A 23,327-nucleotide genomic window follows, 5' to 3' on the forward strand; every position below is an offset into this window, starting at 1 on the left:
TCAAGAAGTAGTAATGGTGAAAAGTAACAAAAGTACATTTACTCAAGTACTGTACTCAGGTACTTAGTTCACTTGAGTATTTCCATTTTCTACTACTTTCTACTGAGATAATGAGAGCGCTGGTATTGAATTAGTACTCTGCGTTGTGTGTAATTTTGGGAGTTTACCTGCTCTGACTCTTCTTCACTAATGTTTGTTCGTCCAAGCATGGTGGCTTTGACAGTCGAGAGGATCTTCAGCTGAGTGCTGATGGTAGGGATTCGTTCGCACACCTTTGGAAGAAGAAAAACGTATATTATTTTCTGTACAAGACACTTTTCAGTATGTGTCTGAATGAGTATGTCCTTACCTGCAGCAGGTTAGTTCTAATGCGTCTGTCGGTGCACTGCTTGGCCACTTCTTTAGCCAGTCTCGTCACCTCATCCGAGGCCTTGGCAATGTCCTTAGCACACTGAATCAGCGCTCGTTTGTTCCCGCTTCCACCGCGTACCAGCCGAGACATTTCTGCCATTAGCAGAGCCATTCGCTTGGCTGCTGCTATGATGTCGTTACCCTGTGAAGAGAGGGGGAGGAGAGTAGAGGAGGAAGCAGTAAGCTCTGAGCAGGATACTGAACAGGAGCATGGCTTTGGGTAAGAGATGAGAATGTAATGGAAACATATTGTATGAGCCGTATTTCCACACACGTTTTTCTGATGATATTCAAAATGTAGAATACTGAAAATAGTGTCATCAAACAAAAGAAAGCTGGTGCATTGCATGAATGAATTGTAATAAAGAAAGCAAAACAGGCACTACATTTAAAAGCAGAAAGCTGCATGCAGTCAGTGCAAGTTAGCACTTATACTTCAACCCCAATGGAAGAAGATAATTCTCAAATTAATATCCGAAGTTTTGTAGGGAAACGGTGTCGAGGCTCTCTCCCTATCATCGCAGTCAGCGTGACGTTAGTACCCACAAGGTGATGTTTACAGTGTTGGAGCGATCAGTACGTACCCTAAGACTAAGGAGCAGAAGCAGAAGCAGGTGATCATACCAGGCAAGCAGGCAATCTACCATCAGAACTACATCACCCAGAAAATCTTTGGAAACTGTCATCCTTGGCTTCACAGGTTGACCACACAACGATTGTCTGTCAACAGTGATGACAGCAAGACAAAGTACCTGGCTCCTTCTCCTTCTTTACCTAATCATGAACATAAGGGAGGGACGTGTGAAGCCAACACCAGTTTATCCAGGTGGTGCAACAAACACAAACTTGCCATTCCAACAATCCTCTACCTTTATCAATGCTGGGGAATATTTTTGGGTGAAGGCCTGGTTTGTTCTTGTGTGGAGAGCGGTGGATTATTAAAAACTGACAGTCCCTCCTCCGCTTCCAACTATTAGTCTTATATATTTTTCATTATATCTTTCATTCAATCAATAATCTAAAAGATTAATGCCATTGACTCAGACATTAATACGGTGTATAGTTGTTGAATGGAATATATATAATAAAAAACATCTTCGGAGCCTGTCCCGGTGGTCACGTTCCTTCTGTTGTTTCTGTGGTTTACTAGGGGACTATCCAGCTCTTAAATATTCAATTGACAGCATAATAGTTATTTAGATGTTTCCAGGCCTTTACAGCTTTTTGTAATGTTTCTGAATGAGTACACACTGTATCTATAACTGTTGTTTGTTTTCAGAATTGAGTATTCTACTAAGAATTTGGAAAATTGAGAATCTGCTTATTTGAATTCTTTTTCATTATTGATAAACCCTTCAGATTTGTTTCTTGATTCATCAAATCATCCTAGTTGATCAACAAAGTGCTATTATGACTCCCACTAAGAGGTTAGGTATGTGACCTTGAGTGGCTAGGGTCAGGATAGCCATTGATCAGGGCAGCTTGGATGCCTAGGGCTTCAATGCTTTGCATGGCATGTATTGTTAAGTGAAAGTGAAATCCATAAGAAACGCATACACAGAAAATTTCATAGCATCCTCCACACAATTCTACCTCACCTGGAAAAGAAGGACTCCTACGTTACAGTGCCGTTTATTGGCTACAGTACAGCGTTTTAACACCATAGTTCCTTCCAAGCTTGTCACAAAGCTCAAGGAACCTGGGATTTAACATCTCATTGTGCATGTTTGATCCTTGACTTCCTGACAGGCAGACCCAAGGTGGTGAGGGTGGGCAGAGGCACCTCTTCCACCATTATCCTCAATACCAAACCACGTCAGGGCTGCAATTTGAGACCCCTGCTGTTTTGTCCCTGTACACACACGACTGTGTAGCCGCTTTCAACTCCAAGACTATCATCGAGTTTGCTAACAGCACGACACAGCTGTGGTGGGTCTGATCACAGATAATGAAAAGGGCCACCTGTAAAAAGAGGACCTGACCCGCTGCTGTCAGGTCAAGAACATACTCATAAACGTCAGCATGACTAAGGAGATTATAGTGGACTTCAGTAAGAAGCAGAGAAGGAGCTATGTTCCCCTTAACATCAGCCAGTCTTTGGTGTAGAGAGAGGGTGGACAGCTTCAAGTACCTTTGTTACACATCACAAAGGGCCTGACCTTGGCGCTGCATACTGACTCAGTGGTGACAAAGGCAAGGCAAATACTCACACCTGAGGAAATTTTAGGGATCCCCTGAAGGTCTGAGAAAAAGAGTTGTTTGTTCGACTGAAACGCCCTACGCTTCCTAAAAATATCGTACATGAGGTCACTGCCTAAGACACCCCCCATCATACACATACATTTATTACTAAACTCTGCACAGAAATAAACTGACAAGATGACATTTTACTTGATTGGTACCTTCTATGATTGATTGTTAGTAAACATCATCATACCCGTGTGTTAACCATGTCTGATGAAACAACAACAGCCACAGTTGGTTGGAGGTTTCCATGGTAGTGGCAGATGCAGAGCTCATCGTTTGCACAGGCACAGTGAGTGTCAGCTAGTATTCCAGGGTGTTTCTTTGTCCTGCAGGGGTTTCCTTTGTCTGGTGCATGTTTGCATGCATGGATGTGAGCGTGTTTCTGTGTTTCTGTGTGTGTGTGTGTGTGTCTGTGTGTGTCAGGGGTCAAACAGCTGTTTGATCACTCCAGCAGCACACTGGGAGCCATTTACAAAGATTTTATGATGACCCAAGTCTGGTTGTGTGTGTGCGCAGACCTTGCTGGACCACTTGCGCGCCTCCTGGTGGAGAGACTGGGCAGCTGCCAGAATGGGTTGATTGACAGGCTGGTTGGAGGGCATCATCAGCAGTTCTGGCTCATAGTCATCCTCACCATCAGTAAACTCATCTTCATCATCTACCTCTCTCTCCTCTACTGCCTCCTCATCCTCAGGCTGGGCGTGGTGGTGGGGGGGCTGGGGGGGGGGTGTTGGTTGTAGTTGGAGGATCAATTGGGATGGGAAGGTAAAAAGGGAGGGAGGCAAAGAAGGGGGGAGGAAGAGGAGGAAAAAAAAGGAGGAATGTGGAGAAGAAGGGGAAGGAGAAAGCCAGGGATGGCAGAAGGGAAGGAAGCATGGAAAAAGGAGGCATTAAGTAAAGTATGGGAGGCACTGGATGGAGAAGCAGAGGACAAAAGATTTACAAGAGCGGAGGAGGAGCCAATTCAAGCACTGTGGAGGTGCAGGGAGAGGGGAGGTGGAAACTGCACGCAGAAGCAAAGAGGGGGAAATAATATAGGAAAGCAGAGCTGGTTTGGGCAGGTTGCAGGTGGATGGCATGCCTTACTCTCAGGCAGAGGCTGAGGTGACAAGTGTAAAGCATTAGCAAGGTCTAACTGTAACCAAAACCAGTGTTCGGCATCCTTCTACTGTGTTAAGGAGTCTAGTGGTGTGCTAGAAAACTCAGTGTGACCCAAGGCCATAAAAGATGAGAGATATTTTGTGTCTAATGATCATTAAGCAGGTGTGGAGAGTGATAGAGGGGGAAAACGGTTATGAGCTTCACAAGTGAGCGAGAGGGCATCATTCCCGGATAACCAACAGGTGTTTGCACAGAAAAAGTGTTCTATACACAGTTCCTCCACACAAAAACACTTGGACATACACTTACAGAACATAGATACCAATAGGTTTACTGCAAATATATAGTGCACTTGTTCTCTGGAGGCCGAACTGTCTCTCCAATGACTATTTTTCTTATATTTACTTGATGTATATAAGTGTGTATGTGTTAGCCATTAATAAAAACCATACGTGTGAACACCTTGAACAGATGACAGTTTCCAGTTTCCCACGTTTCAGCATCAGTGTGATTTCAGGATATTCACAGAATATAAGAAGGAACTTCATCATTGGATATGCGGATTATGCCCATCAGAAAGAAAAAGTAAAAATCACTTAATTTATGTCTACCAACATCACTAACCAGCCATCTTATTTTAACCAGAGTTGTCGGTATGCTACTGATTATGACATTAAACACATTTGATAGTGGTTGACATGGAAACTGGATTTCCGTGTGTGTTTGTGTGAACTGACCTTGCTCGACCACTTGCGCGCCTCATCATGCAGCTGCCTGGCCGCCACCATCATTGGCTCGCTGAGCACCTCTCCGGCCTTCCGCTCCGGGAACTCCTCATCCTTCTCCTCTGGAGGAGGGGGCCGAGGAGGGGGCACCTCACCCTCTGGCAAGGGGGGCTTGGGCGGCGCCTGCTCATCACTAACCTGGAAAATATGCACATAGACACACAAATGTATATAGTATACAGATGTAATTCAGGAATACAGGGGGGTGTGACTCTTGCACCATCCAGTGGTTGTGCCAATAAAGACAGAAAAAAGTCTGTCCGTTTAATGTGTAGGAACTCTTATTATGCTACTGCAGAGATTTGGTGTTATTTTGAGCAGTATTAGTGGTTAAAATAAGCTGTTGTTTTGATGGTTTAGCGCTCTGTCCTGAGCTACTCAGTGTTAGCCGTGTCTGGCTGCTAGCGATTGTCCGGGATTTCTCTGTTTATTGGTGATAACCCAAAAAACTTGTCTCAAAGGCTTATTTGATGTATATTCATGCTTAAAAAAACACCATGGGGTCCAATTTTGCCGGAGTTAAACTTTAATACTCAATAACCATGTGGGTGGGGTTTGATTAGATTTGAATTACATGCCATAAACTGATCAGTTTTGACCCAAATGTTGCTAAATCCAAACGTCACCTATTTCTGATTGAACCACGCCCAATTTCATCAAGTGAGCAACATAAATACAGAAAATTACTAACCCCATCTGTATTAATGCGTTCATTACTTGGTAATAGTTAGTAGTAGTCAGTGGTGGTAGGGAAGAGGTGGGACATTCAAAGGTTAACAGTGGATAATAGGAAATATGTGTATATATGTGCTTACATGGAGCTGGTCCAGGTCAGGTGGTGGAGGAGGGAAGTCCAGCTCCTGAGGTTGGAAGGCCTCTCTAACTTTTCCGACCGCAGCCAGGATCCTCAGACAAGAGTCCAAATAAGCCTTTTGCAGAGCTGTGGAGGAGAGGTTGGAGCATAAAAAGAGATAATAAAATGAACAAATTTATGTCACACAGTATCTTGAACATGGGTTTGCATAGTGTAGTCCTGGACCTTTATCTTGTATGTTCCCAGCTACTGCTTTAGCGTCCATCACCATGGGTGAGATGGTGTGGGAGAGGATGTCTGACGCATGTTTCACTGTGTCTCTGAAGCGCGGATCTTCAGAGTTCTCCACTTCCCTCTTAGCCACCAACAGGACCCGATTTGCTCGTCTTGCTATGCTTGTTGCCCCGGCAACAAGCATTTGGGGCTGAACGTTCGCCATGGCAACTCGGCACTTGTCGATATCTTTCTTTATAGCCTCCTCCGAGGCATCTAACAGAGATTTGGTGTCGATGGCCTCGTCCACCAGTCCTGAAGCCGCGTGCACACACACACACACACACACACACACACACACACACACACACACACACACACACACACACACACACACACACACACACACACACACACACAAACATTGTTTGGGACGCATTTGTTGCAGCCTGCTGTGGCATTACAACTACTTTGTCACTAATTTAAGCAAGACAGGAAATGTTAAGTAAATCCTCACCAGTGAGTCTCTCCACATTGTCAATCCACTGGTTCTTCATGGTGTCAAAGTGCTCGTATGCTGCTTTATTTACTGGATTCTTCAATAAGATCTGAGCAGCACAAGTCACCTGGATATTGACAAAAATGTCAGACTGTGTGCAACAGACACTGACAGCTACATATGCGTATGCAAATCAGGGACACCAAACCAAATATCAGCACCTGTGGCGTGAGCTCCCTGGCATGTTTCACAGCAGCGTGTATTCCCTCTACTGTGCTCTTATTGGCTGTTCCCACAGCAGCAGCCTTCTCCGCGGTTGCCCCGAGGCGACCAGCATGAGCCTCAAAGTTCCCTGCACGCTCTTCAAAGACCTACAGCAAACATTAAAATCAGTTTAGCGTGCCATTCGTATCATTGGGTTCCTTTTCTTTACACACACAAGCTCTGGATGGAGCAGGGTTGTTTTTTTGGGTTTTTTTTACGTTACCCACCTCCTCCCTGTTGGGGGCATCAGAGGGAGCTGAGGCAGCCACAGCCAGCAGTTTGATTGGGGTAGTGGTGTCACTGAAAACGTCAGATACTTCCTGGGTCATCACCTCCTGCATCTGCTGCCTCAGGTCCTAGTAGAAACAGAGAGTCTTACATCAGTCCACTAGGTGGAGCTCCGCACCAATACTTTAAATAATAATGAACATGCATGCATCATATATACAAGACTCCATGTTTTTTTTTTTCATATGCATGAACCATGAGATCATATGGAAATATTCTAGATGTATCATTTTACCCAAATGCAGCCGTGCATATGTTTGCAATGACAATGGAGTGACCAATTTATAAATGAATGTGTGTGTTTGTGAAACCGTAGAGCTACCTTTAAACTGTCCTGCAGTTGCGCGGCTGTAGCCCGTGCATGAGGAGCCTCTGCCTCGCCCCTGCCGGCCATGTCTGCCAAAGATGTCATTAGAGCCTCAGTTCGGTCGCAGCGTCCAAGCATATCCTGCCGATATGGGCCTAACAGGCCTCCTGCCAGCCTCCTCCCTTCTCCAACCATTCCTCTGATTGCTGCCTGACCTGAGTAGAGACACAGGGTGCAAGTCATTCTCTCATCACATACGGATATGTCCTCTGTGTTCAATAAAAATCTAGATACAACCATTACAAATCCTTATTTAGACATGAAGCATCTCCAAAGTGCAGCCAAGTGTTTCTTCTTAACATGGTCTTATAAGTACTAAGAATGCAAGGGGTAAGAAATAACTGTGGTTCATGTAGCTTTTGCTGTAAATTAAAAGTGGTTATAAAGTTTCTAGGAAGTCATTATGTGATTGATATCTAAGCATATAGTGAGTCAGGTACCTGTGTTCCACTGTAGTATCTCACACTCTGCTCCCATAGGGAAGCATGGGAGGAAATAGGAAACAATCAAATGACAAAACTTGGATACAGCAGCATGCAACAAAGCGCTGAACAATACAAAGCTTCCTAAATGACTAAGTAAGTCATGTTGGTCATTCAGTGATTCACTGTGGGCATTTAAGGAAATGACATCAGTCACCAGCACAGTCATTTGTGTACCACATTCAAAAATTATGAAAATGACACACTTTGCGCTAACAAACACCTCACAGAAGCTTTAACAGCTAATCATACAGAGTCCTGCGCGCCTGCCATTTCCACACACTCTCCATCACCCACACAGGATGACAAAATACACATAAGGTCAGAGCGTTTATTTTATAAGTGCGTTTAAACTATTAAATCATATCTACAGTAGATCCCCAGAGCCGTCATCTCACCTACACCTCTGTCGTCCACTCCGGGGTTGTTCGCCCAGCGGAGGGCCTGCTCCATCTTGCCCTCCAAGGTGACAGCAGGTTTGGCTGGTCTCATGTTGGCCACAGCCCGGTTGGTTTTGGACTGCAGGGTCAGCAGCGCCGCTCCGATCTGCTTCGCCAATGCACGGGCCTCCGGGCTGTCACCTTTACCCCTGAGACAGTAACAGAGAGAGAGATGATTTGAGGTTGAAATAAAAACGTGAAAAGGCCATGCAGTGTGCAAATTCACCCTTAAATACAGACTTCAAACCCACCAAATGTCTCACCACACCGCACCACCTTAAAGGGAAATACTGTCAAAGGCTGTTGCCACTTTCTCATCTTTTTTGTCAAAAAATGTTTTTCTTGTGCAGCCTGAAATAAAGATAAAACGTTTATGCTACGGGCTTGTACTTAAAAATAAGGATCTGATTCAGGTTTTTTTTTTCCGAGAAAAGTTTAAGGAAATATACCTTGAGTTTCAATATTATTCACAGACAATTATTATGAGAAATAAATCTAAATAGGCATATATTATAAAAGTACGATCTTTCCTACACATGTACATGTACCGTGATGAAATCTAGTTTTAAAGTTCACATCCACAGTTTTTGTGTGGATCTGCATAACAGCTGGTTCATTTATTTGATTTTGTCATGTTTATCTCTGGTTTCCTTTTATGGTCAATACATGCGGTGGAAGTGAAGTGCAGAAAATATTCGTAATGGTGACTCATCCTGCCGTGATTCACTGCAGTAAAGTAACTGTTCTGAACCCAGCGAACTGGCTCTGAGACTGCATCTGAACTTGATTTCAAATATGAAATTCAGTGGCATGAGACTCAAACTGAGTGGTATTTTCCTTTAAGTCCTCAGACCCTCCACATAAATACCAAAGCCCCACCTGTTCCACGCTATAATCAAACATAAACCTTATTGTAGGACTGATGCCCAGGGTTGACAGGCAACAACATATTTTCCAGGCAGGTAAAACATGCCACCTATTGCTGACGTGAGGTTGCAGTTTGAGCCTAGAAAAAGATGGTCTGCAAATTACAAGAAGTCACAAAGAATCACTGGTAGTGTGGCACAAGAAGGAAAAAGCGTACTGTTTGCGTAGCTCCACAAGTCTGGCGGTAAGGCCTGCGATCTCACTGATGGAGCGCAGGATGTCGTCCCTCTCTTTGGGGTCTTCGCATAGATCGGCGATGCGTTTGGCCTCTGCTAGTAGTGCTCTGATGTTCTCCTCACCCTCAGAACCGCCGTTAGGATCAGCCAGCCAGGCCTAAGAGATGCATGTGTACGGCTTAGTTCTCATCTGGGGGAGAGGGTTAACAGTGCATTGCTGTGTTGCTGTTGTTTTATCTGACCTGTGCAGCGTCCAGCCTCCTGGCAATGGCCTGCTTGGCATTGATTAGAGCCTCCAATCTGCGAGCAGCACTGTCCACTTTGCCAAATAACAAGTCCAAGCCCTGCGAGCACTGGCCTGAACGCTGCACACAGCCAGGGGTCTGGCCCTGGCCTCTGTCATTGAAGAAAGACACACACAAGTGACACAAGGTGACAAAATACCATACAGTTTAACTCACACTCTCTCATACAAACACACTACCTGGCTCGTAGATCTGCAACCTGGTCAGTCATTTGTCCCAGAGCTTTGGTGGTCGCCAGTATATCTTTCCTCTCTTTCCCAGCACACAGCTCTCCCACCTTAGCGGCTTCATCCAGTATCACACGCAGTGCGACCTCACCGGGGTCTCCTGAGGAACGGCGACACACCACATGAGTCATATTGTGGAACAGTGTCTAAAAAGCTGATTAAAGGTATTAGCAGAAAACGTGAAAAATCCAGTTACCTGGTTGTCCGTGGGGGTCTTTAAGCCAGCTTTTAGCTTGTGCCATCTTTGACTCAATCAAAGCCAGAGATCTCTTCAAAGCCTCCATATCCTGAGGGAAAAGGGAAACGCAGGATTGTGTAAAGCTCTGTCAATACAACAGTGGCTATTAAATAATAACGTAACACCACTTTATGTTGTATCGCAAAATGTAAATAAAGACTTTCGTAATGACTTTAGAAGAATATTTTAAACAGATGGGCACTGTAACGTTACTCAGACAAGAATATTCTTGATTCTTCTTCTTTTTTCCCCATACTGTTTTTCATGTATTTATTTGTTTTTACTGGATTATTGATACTGATTGGTTAGTTTTTCTGCTCATTTCAAGCTTCTTTTTGTCATTGTTTGTTATTGTTTGTTTTCTCCTTACGTTGAGGGAAGGCCTGTTGTATAAGGCTGTGCCTTCATGACCTTTCCTGATATGTTTATTACTTTTTCATTATCTGGATTTTATGCAGTCTTCAGTGCACAAAATTGACTGCAGAAACAGCCAAATATATTTACTTAATTGTGGGCAACCCGGTGACCCAAACATTTATTATTATTATTTTATTTATATTAATTATTGAAAAAGCAGCACTAAATCATTTATTTACCATGAATAAGGACATTAATAACGACACAAGTTTTTTTTCAGAAATTATGTATATCCCAACTAATGAACTGATATGTTGTTAAAAACTACAGACAAAAAAGGGAAATGAGGATAACTTCACATCTGAAGGGTCACAAACGTTTTACGTTATGACAGGTGGTAAAAAAGAAAAAGCCTGTTTCCAGTTCAATGGAGAATAAACCGCTTAAGTGGAAGTGCTCAATACAACTAATCTATTATGGATGTGTCTCGACACCAACCAGCTTATTTCTATAATTCATGAGTGGAGGACAGTCATCGTGTGCCGGTGGTTCCCCCACACACACTGGCAGTAAGTGCTTATCACAGCTCATACACAGAGTATGCGGTATGTCCACAGCAAACACACACAAAAACACAAACAGACAGATTATTGTCTGAGGCAGCTTTGTGCAGAAAAACATGCAGGGGTACAGGTTAGACTAGTGAAACAGATTATAACCTTTACCAGTAAATGACCTCTGATGTGCCCAACGAAATATTTCCACGAGAGTATATCCTGATCAAAACAATATCTTATTGTGCTGCTGACAGCTCGATCACACAGTAAACATTAGGAACACGAGAAGGAAAATAGCTGTTAGGGTTAAAAAAATATATATATATGTACAAATTAATGAATTATTAAGCTTATAACTGTCATCTGTTTCAAGTCATTTGACTCAAATGGATGCCTAGAGACAAACAGATGCACAAAAAACAATATAGTGACAATATAAATCACGTCAGCTAACAGTCAGTGGACTAAAACACATGACACACTTACTATTAAATACCAACATGACAGATACATATGTAAGCATGAGGACGTATTTCCTTCACTCTCTCACACGGACACACTTGCATGCTGGAAACTGCAGAGGGGGAGAGAAACAGGCTTACCTTCTACAGGGAGGAAATGAATGGAGAAGGAAGGTAAAGAAAGAAAAGAAAAAGAAAAACCAGGAGTTATACTACCGAGCAAAAAGAAAAAGTGGAGACAGAAAGTAATGAGTGTCTTTTTTTTCTTGGAGTTGCTCTCTGCAGCACAAAGGGAAGTGTGGATAGAGTGTGTGGCAAAACAGGCACTCCAAAGCAAAATTGAAAATCTGATTCAGGTATGTGGATTTTTTTAAAGTCGTTTTCTTGTGGCGAGGGGTTTTGGGTATAAAATGAAGAAACTCTGAGTTCAAATGTGCAGCAAAGGTGATACCTTATTGGCCCAGGCGTCTTCATCCCACGTGGTGAGCTGCAAGACTCTTATGATCTCATTGATTTCCGCGCTCATCTTTTCAAATGTAAAACATCTGTTCCTCTCTGCCTCCTCAACACCGGCGCCTCGACCGCTCTTGGTTGCGACAAAGATCTTTATAGCTGAGGACAGAGACGTGAGTACTCATGATTACAGTCATAATGGAGCTAGGTAGAGCAGGTCGTCCTTCAATCACAAGAGTGGCATTTCAATCCCTGGGCAAGACACTGAACCTCAAGTTGCCCCCCGGGCGCTATGTGGTTGCCCACTAGGGATGCGACAATAATATTTTTTATAGTCCATTGCGATAAGCCCCCCCTCACAATAAGTTAATTGTATTGAATTTTCATGATTAGGAATCAAGTAGAAGTTTTTTTTTTTTCCAAAAAGTCCATCTTCTCAAAGTAGAAAGTCAAAGTATTTGTTGCATGTACAATTAACGTAAGTTTGATCATTTAATAAGCTCCCTGTGATCGCAGAAAGTCTTATTTTAATCAGGGGGGAGTGATTTATGATTACCTTATTGATACTTGATTGTTTGTTCTACAAAAAAAACAAACAAGAAAAGTGTTCTGAGATAACTTCTGTTCTGATTTGATACCATAAGTAAAATTGTATTAAATTGAATGTGCGGTTAATTGATTACAGGGTGTTTTGTGCGCCATTGTATGTAGTTTTGATGATGATCAGGATTATATCGCAAATCGCAATTACTTTGGCGAGGTTAATCGTAATATGAAAGCTTCATATTTTCCCATATCAACTGCCTGCTGCTCCAAATGCTTGGGATTGGTTAAATCCAGAGGATGAATTTCACTACATTGTCGATAAAACAGTGAAATTGTTGGCTGAAAAACAAAAACAATGAGTTTAAAGCCAGAAACTTAGGTGTAGTCATGGACTCAACATCGACATTAAAACAGGCTCGACTACTGTAACAGTGTCTTTACAGGTCTTGCTAAAAAGTCCATCAGACAGCTGCAGTTAATCCTGAACGCTGCTGCTCAAGTCCTCAGATCTTTACACTGGCTTCCTGTCTGTAGAAGAATTGATTTCAAAATACTTCTGTTGGTTTACAAAGCACTGAAAGGTTTAGGACCAAAATACATTTCAGATCTTCTGCTCAGCTACGAACCATCCAGACCTCTCAGATCGTCTGGAACAGATCTGTTCTGTGTCCCCAGAGTCAGGACTAAACATGGAGAGGCAGCGTTCAGTTTTTATGCTCCACAAATCTGGAACAAACTTCCAGAAAACTGCAACGCTGAAGACTTGTCTGTTTGCTACTGCTTTTCAGTAAACTGCACTGTAACTTCTGTAAGTGTAACAATCTTTTATATGTTTCAAATGAGCTTCTTTGTGTTTTAAATCTTTTAAATGTAGTATGTGTTTGTTTTTCCCAATGCTTTTAATGTTTTATGTAAATCACTGTGAATTACATGTTGATGAATTGTGCTGTACAAATAAACTTGCTTTGCCTAAAGATGTTATAAGTAAAACGCTCCATAGAGCTGAGGGGAACTGCTGAGTCAGGTGATAATTATATGCAGGTTCATCACCAGTAACCCCTTTCAAAACTTGTTAAGTGATTCATTTTTAACAACAAAATACAATAGCCCCTCTAAGTTGTAAAGTGGTTCGTAAACTTACTCGTAAACCTTCCAGACCAAACTGTGGGTCCAGACTGTTTTAGTCAAATTAATTCACAGCTGTAACAGTATTTCTGTTCTTGCTGGTTCAGTAAGTTTGTACAGCATGAGAGACGCTAGCAGAACAGCTAGTGGGCGATTCCGGGGACTAATGACTGTCATTATCAACGTTGCTATAACAACTGTTGGATGCTCAGTAGTACCCACACACACAGACACAGTCACACATACCTGATATAAGAACAGGCAGCAGCTCTTTCACAGTGTTCATGGAGTTGAGCAACATCTGTCTGTGTTCTTGGTGCGTCAGCTCCTGCTGCCTTTCTTCAATCATCTTTGACATTTTGGTCATCCCTGAGGAGAAGAAAACAATGGGGAGAATTTATTGTCCTGTTAAAGTTAGAGGTGACCAAAATCAATCCAACCAGTGGGTACAATGCAGCAAATGGTCGTGACCTTGGGTTTGTTAGCATTAACATCAGAGTTTGAACTACGCTCCAACAATCAGAGGGCCGAGGACGTATTCATCAACTGAGTAGCTCCGACACATCCAAACAGAACATTACTTCACGAACGAACGTCTATGATCAATGACGCCGAGTGTTAGAAAACCTTTGTGTCAGATTTCCTCCAGCTCTGTTTTACCTCTGATGATAAATAACCTGTTCATGGTCCTGTTCGCCTGATCCTTAATCACAGCATCTTATTGTTGGAGGACCAGTCAGCAGTTTCGGATAGTCTCAAACAAAGGCTGGTTGGACTGTTAATGTTTTAGTGGTGGCCCTTGTAAAACAGCGCCACAAATGCCAAATAGCGTGATGAATTTGTGAAAACCTTTTTACAGTCTATTGAATGTATATTGATTTTGATGAAGACTCAATTGCTCATAGGAGTCCAATTCATTGATGCATTTGTTATCGATGCATACATATATAAATATGCTTAACCCAAGTTGCCCACAGTCCCAGTGTAACTAGAACAGGTACTGCAACTAACCATGACCTTCATTATTAGTTCATCTGCTGATTATTCACTGGATTAATTGATGTATCATATGGAGTCGTCCAAACTGAGAAGCAGCTTTAAAAAAAAATAGAAAGCTCCTGCTGACCTGGTCCCAGGTTCTTGGTGTAGGTGATGAGGTCCTCCATGGTCTCCACCACCTCAGCTACAGTCAGATACTCTAGGATACCTTTACACACGCGGATTATCTTACGCACCTAAGACACAACACAGACATAGTGGTTAATGTATTCAGACATAAAGCAATGGCCGATAAGGAGTATTAGAGACAAATTTCAGTGTGCATGAGCTTTTTTTAGACTGCATTGAAGTTATTCTGTTCTTTGTGTGGTTTGTGTTTGTGTTTACAGTCTTGTGATGTACGTCTTGTGATTACCAGAGGTTGCGCTTTAAAAAATGAGGCTAGCGATGAGACATGGTGAGCGTTATCACATGACCGATGTAATTCCACTTACAACACACACACACACACACACACACACACACGCACACACACACACACAGGCTGGTGCATACCTTATCCTCACATACAAACACACAGAGCCCTCCACGCACACAAACACACATCCTGAGTTATGACAGAGGGAAGTCATTTGATCTCAGTGATTAGATCTGGCTGCATTTGAGACTCCATTACAGAAGCTCTGAGCTGAGTTCCTCCTTCCTCTCTATGCAGCTATATAAAGCTTTATTTCCCTGAAAGATACCACAGCTCTAAAAGTAAGAGTGGTTCTCAGGTCACACACGTAGATATAAGGAGGCAAACATACACACACACACACACACACACACACACACACACACACACACACACACACACACACACACACACACACACACACACACACACACACACACACACACACACACACACACACACACACACACACACACACACCTCAGCCTCATCAAAGGTAAGGAGCAGGTCAGACGTTCCAGACAATATCCCTCTGGATCCATCGATCAGGTAATCTCGCGCAGGAACAGAGTATGGATCTGCCTTTAGCATCTGAGCCGCCTGGACGAGCTTCGAGCTTGAGTTCTCCACCCTGAAAATACATAGTAGGGAATTTGTTATTAAATCAAATAGATCAGAAAAAACAAGAAAACCATCTGCCATTGCTTGAAAGAAGCTGCTCGGGTGACAAGAAGATGGTTACAACATAGGGGTTTTTGTGTGTGTGCAATCACATTAAGTCTAATTCCGTCAAATCTGCCAATTTCTCATAAACAATGCTAGAATGACCCACTACTTGAATAGTCTATTCCTTAGAGATCGATGATTGGCTTAACCTGAAGATGGATACGATGAAGAGCACTTGAATAATAAGTCCCTCCTCTTTCTGACCCCCATTGGTCAGGGTATCGATGGCTGCCGGTTTATCTATATTTAGGCTGGTTCACATTCCCACACGCCCCTTTCTAAGCCCCGTGAGTGAGATTTATGGTGTAGTGCCCCTGTGTATGTGCGAGCGGATCTGAGAGATAAGCGCGTGTGTGTGTGTGTGTGTGTGTGGATCTGCTGGGCCCTTTTCTTTAAAACAACTGCAGAAAAATGAAATCAGTGAGAGAATACACTAGGAATGGATTATGTCAAATGCACAGTGAAAGCATAAACATACACACAAATACAACACATACAGGCAAGCAAACGCATGCCTAAATGTCCTAGGACTGCTGAGTAGCAGCTCTCCGCCAGCAGCCAGAGTTCATGTCAGCTCTTAAGATGCAAGCTGGAAAACAACAAACGGCCTCTTAGCGTTCTGGGTGCGAGGAGTCGGACAGTCGCCTAGGCTTGGCCTGAGAAGTGGCTCTTTGTTGCAGCTGGGAACTCAGCCACGTTTCCTGGCATTAAATCGTCTGGAATCCTCTTTTTTTAATAAGTTCTCTGTCTACTGAGATCAAGTGAATCATTTTCCATGATTTTGTCACTGGGTATTTCTGTGAGGGAGAGAAGGACCGAGGGAGGCTTTTTCTTTCACAGTGCTTCAGAGACAGACTTACTTAATGAACGCTGGAGGCATGTCTCTCTTCATCACCTGGTCCTCTGTGGTTTGAACAGTCTCCTTCCCCACCTGCAGCACACACACACACACACACACACACACACACACACACACACACACACACACACACACACACACACACACACACACACACACACACACACACACACACACACACACACACACACACACACACACACACACACACACACACACATTTATTTTATTATCTTTAGCTGCAGCAAGACAGGAAATACTATTCAAGCGAGCACTATTAATAGTCTGAAGGGTGAACGGGTGTGTATCAATTCACACCTATTTCAACAATGTGTGCATGTCATATCTTTCAAGCTTCCAGGGGAGGCAGATCAGGCTCCAGTTGAATCGGACATCTGTTTTTCTACATGAGGGCAGGTCGGGGGAAAAGTCATTTTCGCTGCTCTACGGGAGATCAGCAGTCATCAGTAATTCAACGATGTAGAAAATGTTTGCGAGGAGAGTAATCGTTTTGCACATCAAGCACAAATGATATCCAGGGGGGAATCTGGTGAATGTATATGCTCTCGTTTTACTGAACAAATCAAACTTGACAGTCGTAACTGTTAGACTGGGTATCCCCACCCCCCTGCCCACTTCTGCCGTCGATTTGAATTAGCTTTGCACAAGGGTCTGGAAAAGAACATGTCTGTTCCTTCTGTTTGCTATCCCTTTTTTTTCGATCCAATAACCTAGCTGGCTTTTTTTCACCTGGAGCCATTGGCTGGTTATACCCGATGACGACAGAGAAGCGTCGCAAGCAGCTTTGTGTTTTCTAGACAAATAACCAAGTCCAGTTGCTTTTGACTGAAATTGCTTTGGGGATAACGATGACCTGGACAAATAAGAACATTCATAGGCCCTTGTGTTTACAATTTACATTCAACATGGCGGCCACCGAAGCGCAGCAACCGCTACCGGTCGGGCTACGTAACTGTATGTGTAGATTTTTCCATTACGGTTTCGTCCGTCTGCACCCCACAACGTTTTCTTTCTCACTGTGGTTCAAACTCAAATACGTTGAAGTTTCCACGCCCTCACATTGATTTTGATACAGTAAGGACCTTGATTTTCTGTAGATTCGGTTGCACACAATTAATATTCTCACTCCACAAATTACACAGTGTAAAACATGAGTTTCTAATTTGCCTTCAAACATTTCAATGTCCCATTCTGTTCATTGCAAAGAAACATTATCAACTCATCATTTACTCTATTTGGTTGATTTCAATAAGAATAAAAATGGTTTCCTGTCATGTCATAGAACTTGCATACATGCAACTCACCTGAAGAGAGTCACACACACACACACACACACACACACACACACACACACACACACACACACACACACACACAAACACACACACTCTGCTCACTTCTTCTGCAGGTGTTTATATGGTGATGCAGTTAGTTGAAAGACCAAATGTTTCTGAAACACACACACACTCACACACATGACACATCCTACAACACACACAAACACACACACACACTTGAGATGCAATTACAGTGAGCTGATGACATCAGTCTCTTGCTGCTGCTGCATTGAAAGACTGTTAATAGACTTTCTGGCTCCAGAGACTCAGGGGGTAACCATCACACAGAGCGCTCAATCAAGATTTATGCAGCTGTGGACTATTCTGGTCATACAGTACACTAAAATATGGCAAAAAAACAGGTTATGCTTTATTTCGTGCTAGTAATACATCAGTAATTAATTACATTATCAGTAGTTGTATTTTATAGACCACAAAAACAAGAAATCCAGTCTCATTAGTGTTTGTGTAACTATGGTACACAACACATGCTGTATTGACTCTTACTCTTACCAGTAGAGCTCAAGTTTTTAGGTACTTGAGAATTTGAGACAGAACACATGTTACATAAATAAGAAGGTGACGTCATCTTCCCCGTTAAATTAGACCTTAACCTGTATGATAATTTGTGTCAGTGCTGTATGAATTTTTTTTTAAAAATGGCAAAAAAAAAAAAAAAAGTGAATTTCCTTGTTTTAAAAAGTGCTGGGAATTTCCCAACATTGAACTGTGAGGAATGCGGCTCTACAAGTAAAGTGCACCCTGATGAAACTCTGCGAGTCACATCAGGTGACGGATCAAAAAGCTGTGTGAGTTTCCTGTAAGCAGCAAAGCTTGGTATCGATTATTCAATACATAATTAATGAGAAATTAAGTGGTTTGCCGGGCATGCTGACAGCTTGATGTGTGAGTGGCTGTGCGGTGGTGGAAAGGTGTGATTGATTCAGCAGGAAACAGACAGCTGTCGACCAAAGCTGACGAGTGTTCCTCTGTCTTTCCTCATTTGCTGTCACCTGCACATATGTGAGGCATACTTGCATACTTGAGTGATGAAAATCACACATGTTTGATTTATTATGATTAGTTGTTCTAGCTAATGTGTTAGCAAACAGTCAATTAACACATCCAGAAGACACGAAAAAGCATTCGTGTGGAATCGTGGTGGTGTCAATGCAGGACCATGTGAAGAATGTTACTCCCATATTTGTCTCGCATTGTCAGACCATGCTCCAGCTCTGCAGGATGGTCTGGCTGCACCAGTTAACAGGTTAACTCTGGGCCGTTTGTATTTCTTTAAACCAATCACAGTTGTGTTGGGAGGTGCCAAGCACTGGATACAAAACAGGTAGCGGATGTAGACTGAGTTTATACCTGCGCTGTAAATCCAGTAAACCAAACTCCCATACACACTCTTATTTTTAGCTCTATTTTGGTCTCCACCAACTTCTGAGGGTAATACCTGATTCTTCAGCTGCTTAATGCTTCAATTCTGTTGACCAGCGAGTCACTTATTTTATCTTGATCAGGTACTGCTGGAAATAAAGCTGATGAGAGCGTGCGAGTGTGAACAAAAACACAGTCACTTCATCCATAATTCTTACACAAATGTAAGTTAGCGCAGCTTCAAAGACATACCTGCATTACTTATTTAATTTTAAATTATATAATTGATTAGCCCGATTAGCCCCGACTCAATCAACATTCAGTCAATCAACAAACCATTTCAGCATCTGATAACACAATAAAAAAACTTTGGGTTACTTAACGTAACCTCGGTTCTTTGATAACAGAGTGAGGTGTTTCACTATGGGAATCGCCTTGGTGTGACCAACTATGGAAGCTCCAATGACACAACGTCTGTCTGTGACAGACAGGTCAAACTGTGCAGGGGTCACGCCCCCTCATATTACCACAGATGACCGGCCCTTCCTAAATCATTCAACACTGGTTTCTTTCCGTGTCTATGCAAGGAGGGAAATGATGGTGAAACACCTCACTCTGTTATCAAAGAACCGAGGTTACGTTAAGTAACCCAAAGTTCTTTTTCTAACTTCGTTCGGTGTTTCACTATGGGAGATATAGACGCCTCCCGTATTGCATCCAATCTCCCGAAGCCATAATAAAGCAGAACTGGAAAGTTACTATCACAGGGACCCTGGCGTGTTAGCCCTTAGCACCGCCTGTGCCAAAGAAGGTCCAGTGACATCCAGCCTGTAAAACTTCACAAAAGTGTGAGGCGTAGCCCAGCTCGCCGCAGCACAAATGTCCCCTACAGACACTCCTCTGAATAAGGCCCAGGAAGTGGCCACACCTCTTGTAGAGTGAGCCCTCAACCCCTGGGGTGGCTGCAGACCTTTACAACCATAAGCCAGAGATATGGCCTCCACAATCCAGTGTGACAGCCTCTGGCGGGACAATGGCCTTCCTCTATGGGAAGTAGCCCAAGACACAAACAGCTGATCCGTTCTCCTGAACCCAGCTGACCTGTTCACATACACATGTAGAGCCCGGACCGGGCATAATGTGTTAAGCCTCTCCTCCTCACCTGAGGAAAAGGGAGGAGGATGAAAAGCCGAAAGCTCTACTGTGGGACATGTGTAGGCAGACTCCACCACCTTAGGCACAAATGCTGGATTGGGCCGCATGCAGGCCCTGGTGAGTCCTGGTGCAAACTGCAGGCAGGACGGGCGGATGGAAAAAGCCTGCAAATCGCTCACACGCTTTGCTGTGGTCAAAGCTAAGAGCAACACTGTTTTGAGAGAAACAAACTTCATCTCCACCGCCTCTATGGGCTCAAATGGGTGATGAGAGAGGGCATCCAACACAACTGACAGGTCCCACAAAGGAACCAGGGGCCTGGAAACCGGAAGCTTGCGGCGCGCACCCTTCATGAAGCGACCAACTAAAGGATGCTGCCCCACCGGCTTATCTCCGAAGCCCACATGACAAGCTGAGATGGCCGCTAGGTATACTTTAATTGTAGAGAAGGCCTTCCCCTTATCTACTAATTCCTGCAGGAAACACAACAGGTCAACCACCGAGCACTGAAAAGGAATGGTGTGTTTAGAGACGCACCATTCCTCAAAAACCCGCCACTTACCACTGTAAAGAGAGCGAGTGGACGGGGCCCTTGCACTCTGAATGGTGTCAATAACCTCTGCAGGCAGGCCTGCAATGTTCAAGTTCCACCTCTCACGGGCCAAGCCCAAAGAGCTATGCGATCTGGGTGAGGGTGGTAGATCTCTCCGCGTGCCTGGGACAGAAGGTCCCTGCGTATGGGGAGAGGCCATGGCTCGCCCGCTAGTAGCTGAATTATTTCCGCTACCCAATGCCTGGACGACCATCGTGGTGCTATCAGGATTAGCGACAAGCCCTGCTCCCTCACCCTGGCTAGAGTGGGGGAGATCAGGCTGAGGGGGGGGAATGCATAGAGCAGCCCTCTCGGCCACGGGTGGGCCAGAGCGTCCACACCCAGAGGTGCATTTACGTCTGACAGGGAGAAAAACAGTGGACACTGAGCGTTTTCCTGCGAGGCGAAGAGATCTACGGCTGCCTGGCCGAATTTCTGCCAGAGCTGCTCTACCACCTGTGGGTGGAGAGTCCATTCTCCGTACAGGGGGTTCCCTCGGGACAGAAGATCTGCACCCCTGTTCAACACGCCCGGGACATGGGTTGCTCGAAGGGACATGAACCTGGTGCTGCTCCACAGTATGATCTCCCGCGCTAATGCCACAACCGTGGAGTTGTCGGTTTTCACCAAGACATGGCGGCCTTGGGCAAATTGGTGAAAATGCTTCAGTGCAAAAAACACCGCCCAAAGCTCCAGGAGATTTATGTGAGCTTGAGCCAGCCTTGGGCTCCATGTGCCATTCACTGCCCTGCCCAGCATTGTCGCACCCCATCCTGACAGGGACGCATCTGTCGTCATGGTTACTCTCGACGACACCGCACCCAGCGGGACACCCGACGCTAGCGCCGTCGAGTCCCCCCACGGGCGGAGAGCCGCCACACACGCCAGCGTCACTTTCACCCTGCGGCTGAGGTGACGGCGTGCGCACAGGCGCAGCGCTGCGACCCAGCGCTGAAAATCCCTCATCATCAGAAGCCCCAAATGTACAACAGATATTGTTGACGCCATGAGACCGAGCAGGCGCAGGCACGTCCTGAACGACACTACTTTGCCCCGCTGAAAGAGGGAGAGACACTGCGCGATAGACGCTAACCTCCCTTCTGACAGCGTGACTCTGTAAGAGAGGGAGTTTATAGTGAGACCCAAATACTCCGTACATTGCATGGGTTCCACTCGGCTCTTTGCCCAGTTTATATTGAACCCCAGATCCACGAGATGATTTATCACCGTAGCGGAATCTTTGACTGCCTGCTCTCGGGAGTGAGAGCATATCAGATAGTCGTCTATGTACGAAAATATTCTGATGCCGCTGTTCCGTAACGGAGACAGAGCCGCCTCCACACACTTGCTGAAAACCCTCGGGGCTAATGACAGCCCGAACGGGATTGCTTGGTATTCGTAAGTTTTGCCCTGATAAGCAAACCTGAGAAACTTCCTGTGTGCGGGATAAATGGCTATGTGAAAATACGCGTCCGAGAGATCGATCGTTACAAACCAGTCTCCCGGACGAATAGATCGACAAAGCACCCTGTGTGTCAACATCCTGAATGTGTATTTCCGTAGGTGTCTGTTTAACACACGGAGATCTAGAATGGGACGGAGGGATGAGCTCCCCTTCTTCGGAATGAGGAAGTAACGGGAGTAAAACCCTTGCTGAGCCTCCGCGCCCGGGACCGCTCTGATGGCTTGTTTGTGCAACAGGGACGTTATTTCGTCCTCTAGGACACGTGCCGAGTCTCCCCTGGCCACTGAAACTAACACACCGTTGAATCTGGGTGGTTTCATGGCAAACTGAAGCCTGTACCCTTGTGAGATAGTGGACAGGACCCATGGGTGAACTGCGCATGCGCGCCAGCGGTCTGCGTGGACGGGGAGTGGGCCCCTGTAGTCGCACTGCAGTGACGTCACGCCCGGCAGCCGGAGGGAGATTTCTCCCTCCTGAGGAGCGTGAGCTCCCCCTGCGGGGGTCAAAAGGCCATGACAGTCTTTTGTTTTTGTTTTGTTTTGGGGACAGCACTTCGCCCTTGGCTGTGGGCCTGGCTGCGAAAGTGCATGTTTTAATTTGGAACACTGCTGTGCTTGGTGACACTGTGTTACTCGTTGCCCCTGAGTCTCTTCCCCCTGAACATGAGGGGAGAGAAAATGAGAGACCGCACCTGGCGAACTGGAACCTACCAGGGTCTCTGAACAACAAACTGCAGGGCTTTGTTGCACCTCCCTTGCCCTCCTCCTTTTTGCAGGAGGGGGAGAGGGAGAAGCAGGAAGCGTTAGGCTGGACGCTTCTTCTTGCCGTCCCCGGGGTGGGAAGGGCGGTTTTTCGCTGCTACTGCAGCGAATGAGTGTTTGCCCCATGGTCTAGGGTTTTCTGAGCGAGGCTGTTGGTTAGACTGCTTACCAGCTGCCTGTCTCTGTGGTCTGGCACCACCCTGTCTCCCCCTTGCTGCTGCGGCCGCAGCAGCATAGCCCGCCCTTGGAACAGAGGGGGCGTTAGGGATTTGTTTCCGGGGCAGGCAGA

At 44.7% G+C, this 23,327-nt stretch overlaps 1 protein-coding gene across 1 annotated transcript in view; it reads right to left on the minus strand.

The window, feature by feature from the left end:
- The window catches only part of LOC310953722 (vinculin-like), a 31,602-nt gene that overhangs the window by 2,651 nt on the left and 5,624 nt on the right, over positions 1-23,327 (minus strand). Inside the window, exons 2-21 of the mRNA XM_083922855.1 lie at positions 16,326-16,396; positions 15,220-15,370; positions 14,410-14,518; positions 13,530-13,652; positions 11,611-11,771; positions 9,743-9,833; positions 9,499-9,646; positions 9,257-9,410; positions 8,996-9,171; positions 7,870-8,060; positions 6,945-7,144; positions 6,562-6,690; positions 6,292-6,441; positions 6,089-6,197; positions 5,584-5,886; positions 5,360-5,484; positions 4,497-4,682; positions 3,177-3,374; positions 350-553; positions 168-272 (exon numbers count right to left, since the gene is read on the minus strand). Of these exons, the coding sequence (XP_083778981.1) occupies positions 168-272; positions 350-553; positions 3,177-3,374; positions 4,497-4,682; positions 5,360-5,484; positions 5,584-5,886; positions 6,089-6,197; positions 6,292-6,441; positions 6,562-6,690; positions 6,945-7,144; positions 7,870-8,060; positions 8,996-9,171; positions 9,257-9,410; positions 9,499-9,646; positions 9,743-9,833; positions 11,611-11,771; positions 13,530-13,652; positions 14,410-14,518; positions 15,220-15,370; positions 16,326-16,396 (3,084 nt within the window). The remainder of the gene's footprint in view (positions 1-167; positions 273-349; positions 554-3,176; positions 3,375-4,496; positions 4,683-5,359; positions 5,485-5,583; positions 5,887-6,088; positions 6,198-6,291; positions 6,442-6,561; positions 6,691-6,944; positions 7,145-7,869; positions 8,061-8,995; positions 9,172-9,256; positions 9,411-9,498; positions 9,647-9,742; positions 9,834-11,610; positions 11,772-13,529; positions 13,653-14,409; positions 14,519-15,219; positions 15,371-16,325; positions 16,397-23,327) is intronic.

Source organism: Echiichthys vipera (genome assembly GCF_963691815.1).
Source record: "Echiichthys vipera genome assembly, chromosome: 11".
NCBI lineage: Eukaryota > Metazoa > Chordata > Actinopteri > Perciformes > Trachinidae > Echiichthys > Echiichthys vipera.